Source organism: Artibeus jamaicensis, unplaced genomic scaffold, assembly GCF_021234435.1.
Source record: "Artibeus jamaicensis isolate MK-2021 breed Jamaican fruit bat unplaced genomic scaffold, CSHL_Jam_final scaffold_916, whole genome shotgun sequence".
NCBI classification, from domain to species: Eukaryota; Metazoa; Chordata; class Mammalia; order Chiroptera; family Phyllostomidae; genus Artibeus; species Artibeus jamaicensis.
Window position 1 is genome coordinate 48,576,839 of NW_026522059.1, and position 12,169 is coordinate 48,589,007.

The 12,169-nt window shown below is 38.3% G+C and overlaps 1 protein-coding gene and 1 non-coding gene across 4 annotated transcripts in view; both read left to right on the top strand.

Moving 5' to 3' along the window:
• Positions 1-3,808: 3,808 nt before the first annotated feature.
• UBE2V2 (ubiquitin conjugating enzyme E2 V2) overlaps positions 3,809-12,169 on the top strand; it is a 57,616-nt gene continuing 49,255 nt past the window's right edge. For 2 of the 3 annotated variants that reach the window (XM_037133569.2, XM_053661070.1), the window contains exon 1: positions 3,809-3,870. In XM_037133569.2, coding sequence (XP_036989464.1) covers positions 3,855-3,870 — 16 coding nt within the window. In that variant the 5' untranslated portion in view covers positions 3,809-3,854. Of the gene's footprint in view, positions 3,957-12,169 lie in introns of all 3 variants that reach the window. The other variant, XM_037133570.2, reaches the window with a different exon arrangement.
• Positions 4,897-5,096, top strand: LOC119040541 (U2 spliceosomal RNA). Its single transcript, XR_005080883.2, has one exon. It is a non-coding gene; the product is annotated as a U2 spliceosomal RNA (small nuclear RNA).

Genomic DNA, 12,169 nt, shown 5'->3' on the forward strand with positions numbered 1-12,169 from the left:
TTGTTGGCCAGAGGATAATCTCAGTTCCTTGTCATGCTATAGGGCATTAATGTCTATAAGGCATTAATCAGTATGGCAGCTGCCTTCCCTCAGAGGGAACAAAAGAGCAAGAAAACACAGCAGATGGAATTCAGTCTTAAAACATAATCTTAGACACGATATTTCAGTACTTGTGTTACCAGACAGGGGACCTGGCCCTGAGTGGGTCTGCTTAGGGCTGGCAGATAGTGTGTGGGTTCTTGACTTCATGTAGGAAAGATTTCACAACAGAAGTCCAGGTGACTGCCGTGGCTGGTGTAGCTCAGTGGATTCAGCTGAGGACTGCAAACCAAACAATTGCAGTTGGATTCCCTGTCAGGGCACATGCCTGGGTTGCAGTCCAGTTCCCAGCAGGAGATATATGAGAGGCAACCATATACTGATGTTTCTCTCCGTCTCTCCTTCCCTTTCCCTCTAAAGATAAGTAAATAAAATCTTTTAAAAAAAAAGAAGTCCAGGTGACTAAAAGTTTTATTCAAGCTGGTGACAATGAAACAAGGAAGAAGTCAGTACAGAAGGAACAACATGAGAGCCCAGGCTGGCTTCCTTAACTAACTGAAAAGCCAGAGAAAACGAGCCCTGGGGACAGGTTCAGGGATTGCTTGGGATGAACTGCCATGCCCATTGCCTCCCGGGTTGCAAGACTTGTCGGGACCCCTAGAATTGTGAAGATGTGTGCCTTTGGAGGCAGAAGAGAAGGAAATAGAGCAAGAAGCAAATGGAGCAGGTGGCTCTCCACATGGAGAGTGTGTGTTGTTTGTCTTGAGGATTTTGTCTCTCTCTTATAGGTGGGAATTTTAGGGGAGGTTCAAAGGATTGTTTCAGCCTAATACTCATCAGTTTTCTAGGTGTGCTCTTTCAGGGTCATGGTGTCCACTGATTGGTCAGCACCGGTGTACCTGAACAAAAACAGTGGACGTTCTGCTGCCTGTTGCACAAAAGCTAAACTCGTGAGACACATGCTGGTACAAAAGGAAAGTGGTTTTATTCAGGTGTTGTGTCATCTGGGAGAATAGCAGATTCTCATTTCAAAGCCTATTTCCTCAGCAAGACAAAGACAAATGCCAGTGTGTCCAGAGTTCCAGCTCCAATTGAGAGTACAGAGCTTGGGACCCCACAAGTGGTTGCTAAGTAGTCATAGTCCCCACCTAGGTAGCTTCATTTTTTTCCTGGCTGCTGTTCATTTTATGCTCCCTCCTGGAACCTGCCTGTGGATCTTGCAGTGCCATGGGCTGTGTGGCTGCTAGGACTGCAAGTTTGTTACTGTCAGGAGAGGGTGTGAAAGTACTGACAAGTGCATCAGCAGGTGAGCAAGAGTGAGTGAGAGATTCCCTTCTGGAGGCCATGGGCCACGTGGCCTTAGCAGGTGAGTGCACTGTGTGAGTTCAGGTAGAGTGACAGGGAACCATAAACCAGACAGCCTCTTTGTTTTCTTGGGATTAGATTAGTTTTGGTGTGGGATGGACCAGGCACTTTCTCAAAATGACCAATCAATTTCGCACACTTTCATGTGCTTCCCGTGGGTCCACCTCTCAACGAATTCTTTTTTTCACCCCAGACTGGACCAATAGGCCTCTTTGGTCCAGCACCACACCCTGTGCCAATTTGACTTCACTGATGCATTTACTTGCCTTCCCTTGGGCCTGCCACCAGTCTGGTATGGGGGAAAAGGGTGTTTTTTTTCTATCCAATTATCTTGCTAGCTTTTCATGGGCTCAGGCTCAGTTCATTGATATTTCCAGCTTTCTGTGCACTCATTCTGAGAACCTCCCCTTGCCGCCACCCTGGCCAATGGAGGACACTGCTCCTTGCTCCTCCTGAAGGCTTTACAGTAATACCAGAGCAAAAGGTCATTTGTCACTGCAGCTGGTCCTGGCATTGCCCACCTGATTTTGCTGCTTTTCTGGGCCTGGAGCCGGATATTATGTCTAGAGAGGTGATCTTTTGTATCTGACTGTAAATTGCTCAGCCGTTTTTTCATCTATCTATCTCAGTTTCCTTATTATACTTGTCCTGTCTTACTGGCCTGTCTCAACTGTCTAATTTTAAATGCAACCAAAAATTTTCTACAGGTTCAAATGTTTCACGCTAAGGATGTAAAATCTTTGCTTTTTGAACACATAATTCCTCCTCATTACTTAGAAATTTTGTTTTATATTCTTTGTAACCACTTTTCAAACTTATCTGTGGATTTTAATTGTTTCACTAAGTATGCATAGCTATAAAGTAAAATAGAAATTAAATAATTTGTTTAATTCTTAGGGCCACTTGAAAGCTTTTGTTCAACTCTTTTGAATCATTTTTCAATGCAGAATTGTTAATACCCATATTTTGAGATTTTAATAATGTAGTCTAATTCAACATATCAAAAATATTTTCGTCTCAATATTTAATCTATATAAACATTTTGCTTCCCTTTAAAATTGTTTTTTAAAATTTTATGAACTTACTGGGGTGACATTGACTAATAAAATTACATATGGCTTTGGCTTGTCTGGCTTACTTGACTGGAGCATTGTCCCATAACTGAAAGGTTGTGAAGTCGATTCCTGGTCAGGCCATATACCTAGGTTGCTGGTCCAAGCACAAGCATGAGGCAACCAATCAATGTTTCTCTTTCTCACTGATGAGTCTCTCTACCTTCCTCTGTCTCTTCCTCCTCTCTAAAAGGCAATGAAAAAATACCCACGGTTGATGATTAAAAAAATTAAAATTTCAGTTACTGGTTTTATAAGTCTCAAGTGTACAATTATATAATACATCACCTGTATATTGTATTATGTGTTCACTATCCAAAATAAGTCTCTGTCCATCACAATTTACTTCTGCTTTATCTTCCTTACTTGCCTCACCCACCTTCCCTCTGGTAATCACTATACTGTTGTGTGTGTCTATGAAGGTTTTTTTTTTTGCTTAACCCCTTCACCTTTTTCATCCAGCCCCCAAACTCCCCTCCCTCTGTGACAGCCCTCATTCTGTTCTCTGTATGTAAGAGTCTGTTTTTATTTTGTTCATTATATTCCACATGAGTAAAATCCTATGGTACTTGCCTTTTCTCTGATTTAAGTAATAATGGTTTCCAGGTCCATCCACGCTCTGCCAAAATGGTAAGATTTCCTCCTTTTTTACCTCATTAATGAGATGTTTTGTAGGTACTATATTTTGCTGTGTATAACGTGCACCCAGGTTTCAGGCCAAGCTTTCAAGGAAAAAAATCTTTCCTTATATTTAGATACCTGTTTATTGTATTATAAAAAATTTTAGCATTTATTTTGAACATTTTATGGTACAAATAATTATATGGAACGACCAATACGAGACACAAGAATAGATACAAGGTATGTCAGGTACTACCTGTGTATAACGCACAGCCTTATTTTCTCCTGAAAAAGTGGGAAAAAAAAGTATTTTACACGGCAAAACACTAGATGCATAAAACTTTAAACCAAGAGTTTGAAAATCTGTGCACATTCAAGACAGGCTGCCATGGCTTACGCAGACCCATTGCACATAGTTTTAAAAAGTATTTTCTCTTTGCCTTTGCTTTATATTATGGTGATTGACTCAGCTTTGTCTTCAAAAAACTCTTTTGTTTAACAAAACGTTAATCAGAATTAGTATCAGAATCTCTGAAAGCTGCCTACAGGACAGCAAAGGTGCATAACCTCTTCCCCTAGCTGAGGCACCGGCTACAGAGGGCGGAGTCCCCGGTTACGCGAGAACGGAAGCTGCGCGGCGGGCGGATCGGCGAGTTCCCGAAAGGGACGCACTACGTCGCCGTGCGTGAAGACGACTGCGTCCGGGTGCAGGAGAAGATGGCGGTCTCCACAGGTCGGTTCCCGGGCCGGGCTAAATGATTTCCCACTTCGACCAGGCTCTGCCCCACCGTCTGCTGCTGGCAGCTGGGCGCTGACCATGTGGGTGAAGCCAGAGTGCGCCTTCTCAGATGGCGGGCTCCTTGCAGAGAGGAGCCTGGGACTGGGGAGGGTCCGGCGCCAAGGTCCCAGGGCGCCGTCGGTGGCGATGGGTCGTGCTCGCGCCTGGGCCGCGCGCTCGCGAGCCTGGGGCGGGGTGACGCTGCCGCACACGCAGGGTCTGCGGGTGCTTCGTGAACCTTAGGTGGAAGGCGGAGTGGGAGGAAGGTGGGAAGGCCTAAGGTGGGCGGGTCTGACGCGAGGCGGTGTCTGGTTGCCGAGCATCCCTGGTCGAGTGGAGGTCCACTTCCCCTGGACTCTCCTTGACGTGGGTAGAGGAGAAGAGGACTGTTGCTCTTTGTAATAATGAGACGATGACCGTTCTTACCTGATTTAATACGTATTACGTTTTTTCATTAAGTGAAAAACTGCAGTGCAAACAAAAGTCAGAAGAAAACGAAAGCTAACTGAATAAAAGTGGTTTCTTAGATAAGCTGCTCAACTCCTGTATACAGTGTTTAGTTTCCTATGAGCACGGACTTGGAGAGCAAGTTTTAACGATGAGGTTTAGAAATTTGACCATTTAAAAAACGTTAAAAATGTTCTAATCCTTAAAAATGTTAATACGTATGACCTTTGGAAACCAGGTTATAGAACAGTGTGATTTAATATTTCGTGCTCGCTGCATAGTAAAAATAATTTTCAAATTATGTGCTGAAATGGAAGGCTTCAGTGTATTGTGATTGGTACTTTTAAGGTAATACCTAAGGGTATATAGTCTGATTACACCTTAATGAAAAATGATCTTCAATCTCATCTTTATTATTTTACAGGTGTCAAAGGGGATAAGGTTTTCAACAGTGTTAGCTTTGGGGAAATACTTCAGTATATTCTGGGTCACAGCAACTAATAAAGCAGGGATTGTTTTTAAAAGTGACCTTTCATTGCTTCTTGGCCTTTTGGTTGAGATCAAGTGTAGGTATCTGTTCTTACTAGTTTGACTATCTGATACGTCCGTCCTCTCTCCGAGGACATTATATTAAACGGAATTTTGGGGTTGAGAAATGGAATAGGAGCTTGCTCCATCCACTCCGGGTGGCATCCAGCAGGTATTTCAGTACTTTTGGGAAGGGTGCACCCCTTTGGGGAGGGGGACAAAGAAAAGTGAGCTTTTCGTGTTACAACTTAAGTTTGAAATCAAGTGTACGTGTGATGGAGATATAACTTTTTAAGAATTGTACTTTTAGTACCTGTAGGTTCTTGAAATTTAGCAATAAAATGCTGCATTTTAATTTGATTGATAGTTTTCATTTTATGGATTGTTTATTTAAACATGATTTTTGTCTAACATTAAACATATGAGAAAGTGTGTAAATATTTTGAAACGACCAAATATTAGATGATATTAATTCAGATACTTTTTTAACCATGTTTAGTCATTTTTGGACATCAAATGTAAATTCTGAGGAAGTTGCTGCTAGATTATTACCATATTTTTCATAGGAAGTCTGCATTTTCCAGTTGATATTTACTCTTCTTATTGTTGCAGTTTAATTCTGTCTTTGGATTTATGAAATTCGAAACTTAGACTAATTAAAAGAAGGTATTTGGGGCAGGTTATTGAGCTTTCTTAAAGAACTGAAATTTGTTTCAAACCTGTTGTTAAAGATTTGCCCTGGTGAATTGAAAATGATTATTTGTCCATTTTCTGTGCTTTAATTCATTGACAGTGCTATCAAATTGGTAGAGAGGTGAGTGCAGAAAAAACTTTGGACTGTGTTTTGAAACTTTTTAAATTATATTTTTTATTAGCTGTGTTTTGTGTTGTTTGCTTCTTGATAGTAATGGAGGTACACAGTACCTGTATATTTGTGAAATAAATGTGATATAGCTTGAAATGTAAAATTAGGTGAGTTAGATTTTAGGTCAAAATACTTGATAAAAATACAATAGTTGTTTGATAATAGGCCAAAAAGAGGAAAAACTGACAAATAGATTTTGATCCTTATTAAAGCATTGTATTTTAATGTCATTATCTAAATCATATGTTTTCTTTTTAGTAGAAGAAACATTTTGGGGAAAAATTCTAGTTGGACTGAGACCTTTAAGCTGAAACATACTTGGGTCCTCTTATTTTGCAGATGAGAAAACTGAGCCTTAAAGAAATAAAATGTTTTACATAGTTGGTTACTAATTCAGTATTAGAATGCAGGATTTGTTTTACCCTCAATCTAGTGCTGTCTCTGTTTTGAGGAACTATGAATTGGAATATTCCTCAAATCATGCCTCTTACTGTCCTTCAGACTATAGAGTGCTTTTCACACTTCCCTTCCTAACAGATTCTGCAGGGTGTAGCTTAAGAATCACTACTCTAGGGAATGGAAATTAGTACATGTAGTACCTGTATTTCAAAAATGTCATTATATCCCAGCACTAGTAAAAAATTAGTGTTAGATAAAAGAGTATGTGCAGTAGCTCTTTAAAGAAATATTTATTCTACAATGGTTTTATATTTACAGGAAAGTTGGGAATTTCTTATTACTTCATTCTCAATTTCCTGTGCTCTTACATTAGTGTGGGACTTTTGTCACAATTAACAAACCAGTAGTGACCCATTATTAACTGAAGTCTGTGGTATACTCACATTTTCTTAGTTTTTACTTAAAGTCCATTTTGCATCCCAGTATCCCATCCAGGATACATTGAAGCGTGAAATGTTTGAAAATTTCTTATTAAGTTCTACTGATGTTACAAGAGAACTCTGAATGCAGGTGATTTAAAATGTCTAAGTAATGAGAGGCTCAGAAAATAGGGAATATTTTTTTCTCTGCTAGTAGGTCTGTGTAATCATATGTGTGGAAAATAGAACATAGAGCCAGGGAAGTAAATAACAGAAGAGCTGAAGTGCAGCAGGCCAGAGTATTTCTGTCTTGAGTCTTTAATAACAGGCCTAGTGGATTTTTCTAGGTTAATTAGGAACTGGGGTGCTCTTGAAAAACATTTGCAGTTGATGATATCATTAAATAATACCTAACTATACAGGCAGTCCTCCCTTGACACAACAGTATGAGGTGGCAAAAATGACATTCAAACTGAAACTTCAGATGAATCCTACTGAGATAAATTATGATCATTCTGCGACTTTTGAAAATGTTTGCTAAATGGATAAAAACTCTTCTTGTAGTTACAGTGTATAGGAAATAATAAAATAGTAAACTTACATTTGTTTAGTATACAGTACTTTAAACACTAGAGACTTTAAGAATTAGTGTTTTGTTTCTTTATGAACTTTTCAGTTGCAGTTTGAACAATGCTTGCCTTTTTCTTCTGATTGTACAGCTTGTGAGATACAGCACAAGTATATCTTCTGTGCTTTGGTGAATTCTCATACTCCTAAGTTAGAATCAGCTTCTACTGTTTTATCCTTTATGCTTTCACTGTTAGGAAATCTGTTTGAGAGTTTATTCTGAAGTTTTCTACTTCCTCTGGAACATTGTGATCCTTTCTTTTCAGTTACTTCCCTCATTTCCATACATAAACTCAACTTCACCCAGTTCCTCTGGCTGCTCCTCTGGAGTCTCAGACATTATGTGGTGGGATATTTCTTCTCTATTTCCATTTGATTTATATATCACTTCCAGCATTACCAGTTATTGTTTCTTTTCTGCACATTCATCTTTGTGGGCTGACTGTCTTTTTCGACTATTTTTATAGAATGTTGCATGGCTTCACTTACCACTGTTAGACAGGGAGGCAACACTACTACATGTTTTCCTATCTAAGTGAACTGAGTGACAAATATGCAGTGAGTCATCATCAAACAGACTTTGAAGGATGCGAAGTGATCGGTCACTGGTAGTATGCTCAACTCTTAGTCATATAGTGATTTCTGGACTGAAGAAATAACAGCAAAGTTGGTACTTTATACAGTTAGTCATTGTTAATGTGTAGTGGTACTGAGGTCTGAACTGTCTTGTTGGGAAAGTGGTGTTATTTAACTAAACCATGGTTACTGGAATCATGCAGAATGAAAACTGTGGGAAGGAAATTGTTTGGGGTGTTGTTTGACGCGGAATTTCAGAGAAGCAGATACGCAGCATGTAGATTGTAATAAATAGAATAAAATTTTATGTTCAAAAGCTTGTTTTCAAAGAAGTTGCCTTTTTCAAGAACAAATGTTATTTCTAAGTAATAATTTGAGATTTATAAGATGGGACCTACGGACTGGGTTTTGGAATGATTTAGTCTTGTTTACAAAGTCTTAGTGGATTTGTGTGAGAACATGCTATTTACAGTTTACGTTGGAACTCAGAAGTTTCAAACCACTGAATGAGAGAAACCCTTATGGCCTTATATTAGGTTTTTACTTATATTGAAATAAAACTTCTAATGGGAAGTACATTATGGATCAGCTAAGCTATAGGCAAGTTTATTTTATATATGGGCAGTGGAAATACAAATATGAAGTGATTTTCACAAGTTTTAGCTCGATGTTGAATCCAGAGATAGATTCTTAATTTTAATCTCAAAATTTATTTATTTTTTGCATTTTTCCATTAACTTTTATTTCCCTTATGACTCTCTTCCCCCCAAATCACCACACTATTATTGATGTCCATGAGCCCTTTTTTTTTTTTTTTTTTTTAATTTTCCTGGATATCTTCACTTGCAACCCCCACCCTATGGCTGTCATCCAGCTCTCTCATCTACAAGTCTGACTCTGTTTTGCATGTTAATTCAGTTTGTTCATTAGATTCCATGTATGAGTGAAACCATAGAGTAGTATTCTTCCTCTGACTGGCTTATTTCACTTAGCAAAATGTTCTCCAGGTCCATCTATTGCTGCTGCAAAGGTAAAATTTTCTACCTTTTTGTGGCCAAAGTGTATTCCATTGGTAAATGTCCCATATTTGTTTTACCCACTCATGTACTGATGGACACTTGACTGCTTCATATCTTGGCAATTGTAAATAATGTTGCAATGAACATAGGTGTGCATATCGTCTTTCAAATTAGTGTTTTGGGTTCCTTCTAATATATTCCCAGAAGTGGGATTGCTGAGTCACAAGGTAGATCCATTTTTAATTTTTTGAGAAGTCACCATACTGCTTTCCACCAGTCTGCATTCCTGCCAGCAGTGCACAAAGGTTCCCCTTTCTTCACATCCTTACCAGCACTTGTTTGATTTATTGATGATAGCCACTCTAACTGATGTGAGGTGCTATCTCACGGTTTAGATTTGCATTTATTTCATGATTAGTCATGTTGAGCATGTTTTTGTTAAGTTTTTTTGGCAATCTGTATTCTTTTTAGAGAAGTGTCTATTCTGGTCCTCTGCCCATTTTTAAATTGGATTTTTTTGGAGTTTTATAACTTTTAAAACAAATTTTTAATATTAAGCTGTTATCAGATGTATCAGCATATAAGTTCTTCCATTCTGTGGGTTGTCTTTTTATTTTTTGATGGTTTTCTTTGCTGTGCAAAACCTTTTTAGTTTGATATAGTCCCATTTGTTTATTTTTTTCTTTTGTTTTTATTGCCTAAGGATATACAGGATCCAGCAGAAGTAAAACTTGCTTCAGTATGGTTGGTAGGATAATATGGATGTGAGAATTTATAGTTTTAATTTGAGTATTTCACCTAAAACATCATAGGTTGTGCTTGAGTTTGATACTGTTATGTTTCAGAATTACATGCTTATGATTTTGTAATAAAAGATTTTGTAATAAAAAAGGGGTATTATTTGTGCTGGACCCTGTATATCAGATAAAATATTGTGATGAGCAGTGGGTAAGATTTTACTGCCTATGTTTTCTTCTAGGATATTTATCCATTTTGAATTTATTCTTGTGTGTGGTATAAAATGGTCTTGTAGCTTCGTCTTTCTGCACATATTTGTCCTGTCCATTTTTCCAGTACCATTTGTAAAATGAGCTATCTTTAGCCCATCATATGTGCTTGCTTCTTCTGTCGAATATTAATAGACTGTAAAGTTGTGGTTTCATTTCTGGTATCTCTACTCTGTTCCATTGAACTGTGTTTCTGTTTTTATGCCAGTACCACGCTGTTTTGATTACTATGGCCTTATAGTATAGTTTGATATTAGACAGTATGATTCTTCCAACTTGGTTCTTGTTTCTCAGGACCACTGTTACTGTGTGGGGCCTTTTGTGTTCAATATACATTTTTTTTTAAGATTTTATTTATTTATCTTTAGAGGGTAAGGAGAGAGGGAGAGAAACATCAATGTATGGTTGCCTCTAGTGCTTTTCCTGCTGGGAAATAGCCTGCAGGGAACTGGCCTGCAACCCAAGCATGTGTCCTGACTGGGAATCGAACTGCAATCCTCTGGTTTGCAGGCCCGCGCTCAGTCCACTGAGCTACACCAGCCAGGGCTCAATATACATTTTTGAAATATTCTAGTTTTGTGAAATAAGCCATTGGAATCTTGATAGGAATTGCATTGAGTTTGTTGATTGCTTTGGGTAGCTTGGACATTTAACGGTGTTAATTCTTCCTATCCTTGCATATGGTATGTGCTTCCACTCATTTGTATCTTGATTGGTTTTTTTCTTCAGTGTCTTATAATTTTCCTAGTAACGGTCTTTTACATTCTTTGTTAGATTTATTCCTAGGTATTCTATTCATTTGAAAGCAGTTGTGAATGGAATTGTTTTCTCCATTTCCCTTTCTGATAGTTCATTATTGGCACATAAAAATGCAACTGTTTTTTGTACCCTGCTACTTTGATGATTTCATTTATCTGTTCTAGTAGTTTCTTCGTGGAATCTTCAGGGTTCTCTATGTAGAATATGATGTCATCTTCAAATAGAGACAGTTTGACTTCTTCCTTTCGAATGTGGATGCCTTTCATTTCTCCTTGTTTGATTGCTGTGGTTAGGGCTTCCAGTACTGTGTTGAATGAGGGAAGTGAAAGTGGACATCCTTGTCTTATCCAGATCTTAAGGGGAACACTGAATTATTCCCCACTGACTATGAGGTTGGCGTTATGTTTGTCATTTATCATCTTTATTATGTAGGTATGTTCCCTCTATTCCTACTTCACTGAGAGTTTTTATCATAAAGGGTGCTGGATTTCATTTACTGCTTTTTCCGCAACTGTTGATAGGATCATGTGGATTTTATTCTTCATTTTGTTTATCTGGTGTATTGATTTGCGAATATTGTACCAACCTTGCATTTCATGGAATAAATAGCACTTAATCATGGTGTATTATCTATTTGCTGCATTGCTGTATTTGGTTTGCTAATATTTTGTTGAGGATTTCAGCATCTATATTCATCAAGGGCCTGCAGTGTTTTTTTTTTTTCTTCTTTTTTTAAATCTAGTTTTGGAATTAGAATACTACTGGCCTCATAAAATGATCTTGATAGTCTTCCCTCTTCTTGAATTTTTGGAAAGAGTTTGAGAAGTAGAGGTATTAGTTCTTTTGGAATGTTTGGAAACATCCTCATGTAAAGCCATTTAGTCCAGGGCTTGTGTTTGTTGGGAGTTTTTTGATTATTGCTTCAATTATACTAGGTGTAATCTATCCAGATTCTGTGATTCTTCCTGATTTTATTTGGAAAATTTTGTGTTTCTGGGAATTTATTCATTTTATTCAGGTTGTCCAATTTGTTGGCATGTAGTTATTCATATTTTCTTAACAATCCTTTGTGTTTTTGTTGGTTTGGTGTTAGTTGTTATTTCTCCTCTTCCATTTCTGATTTCATTTGTTAGGCTCTTTCACTTTTTTTTTTTATGAGACTGGTTAAAGGTTTTCTGTGATGGGAACTCTGCCTGCCACCTCAGTAAGTCTACCAAGACATGATCTGCTTGGGGAGGAAAGGCTGACCAGTCTCTGAGAGGAGAAAGGCCTTGAGCCTCTTTCTCAGTGAGCTTTTATTGGGTTTAGTTTGCATAGACCTGTAAGGGCTTATTCTGAGTCAGGGTCAGATAGAGTTACTGTTAAAAGGCCATAAGACTTTGAGAAACAACCTCATTTTATGCTTGCACCCTTAACATTTAATTTAGAACATTCTTTGCAAAGCAGGTTTCACAAGATTTTATGCATTCTTTCTTAGGCCTGATTGACCTGGGGAACTGCCCCCAGCACTGTTTCAGTCTCAAGTTAGGTGGTGGAAGTAAGGCAGCCAAGAAATTAGGAGACTTCTTACAGACAGAATGAGGACTCAGGCTATAACAAAGTTGAGGA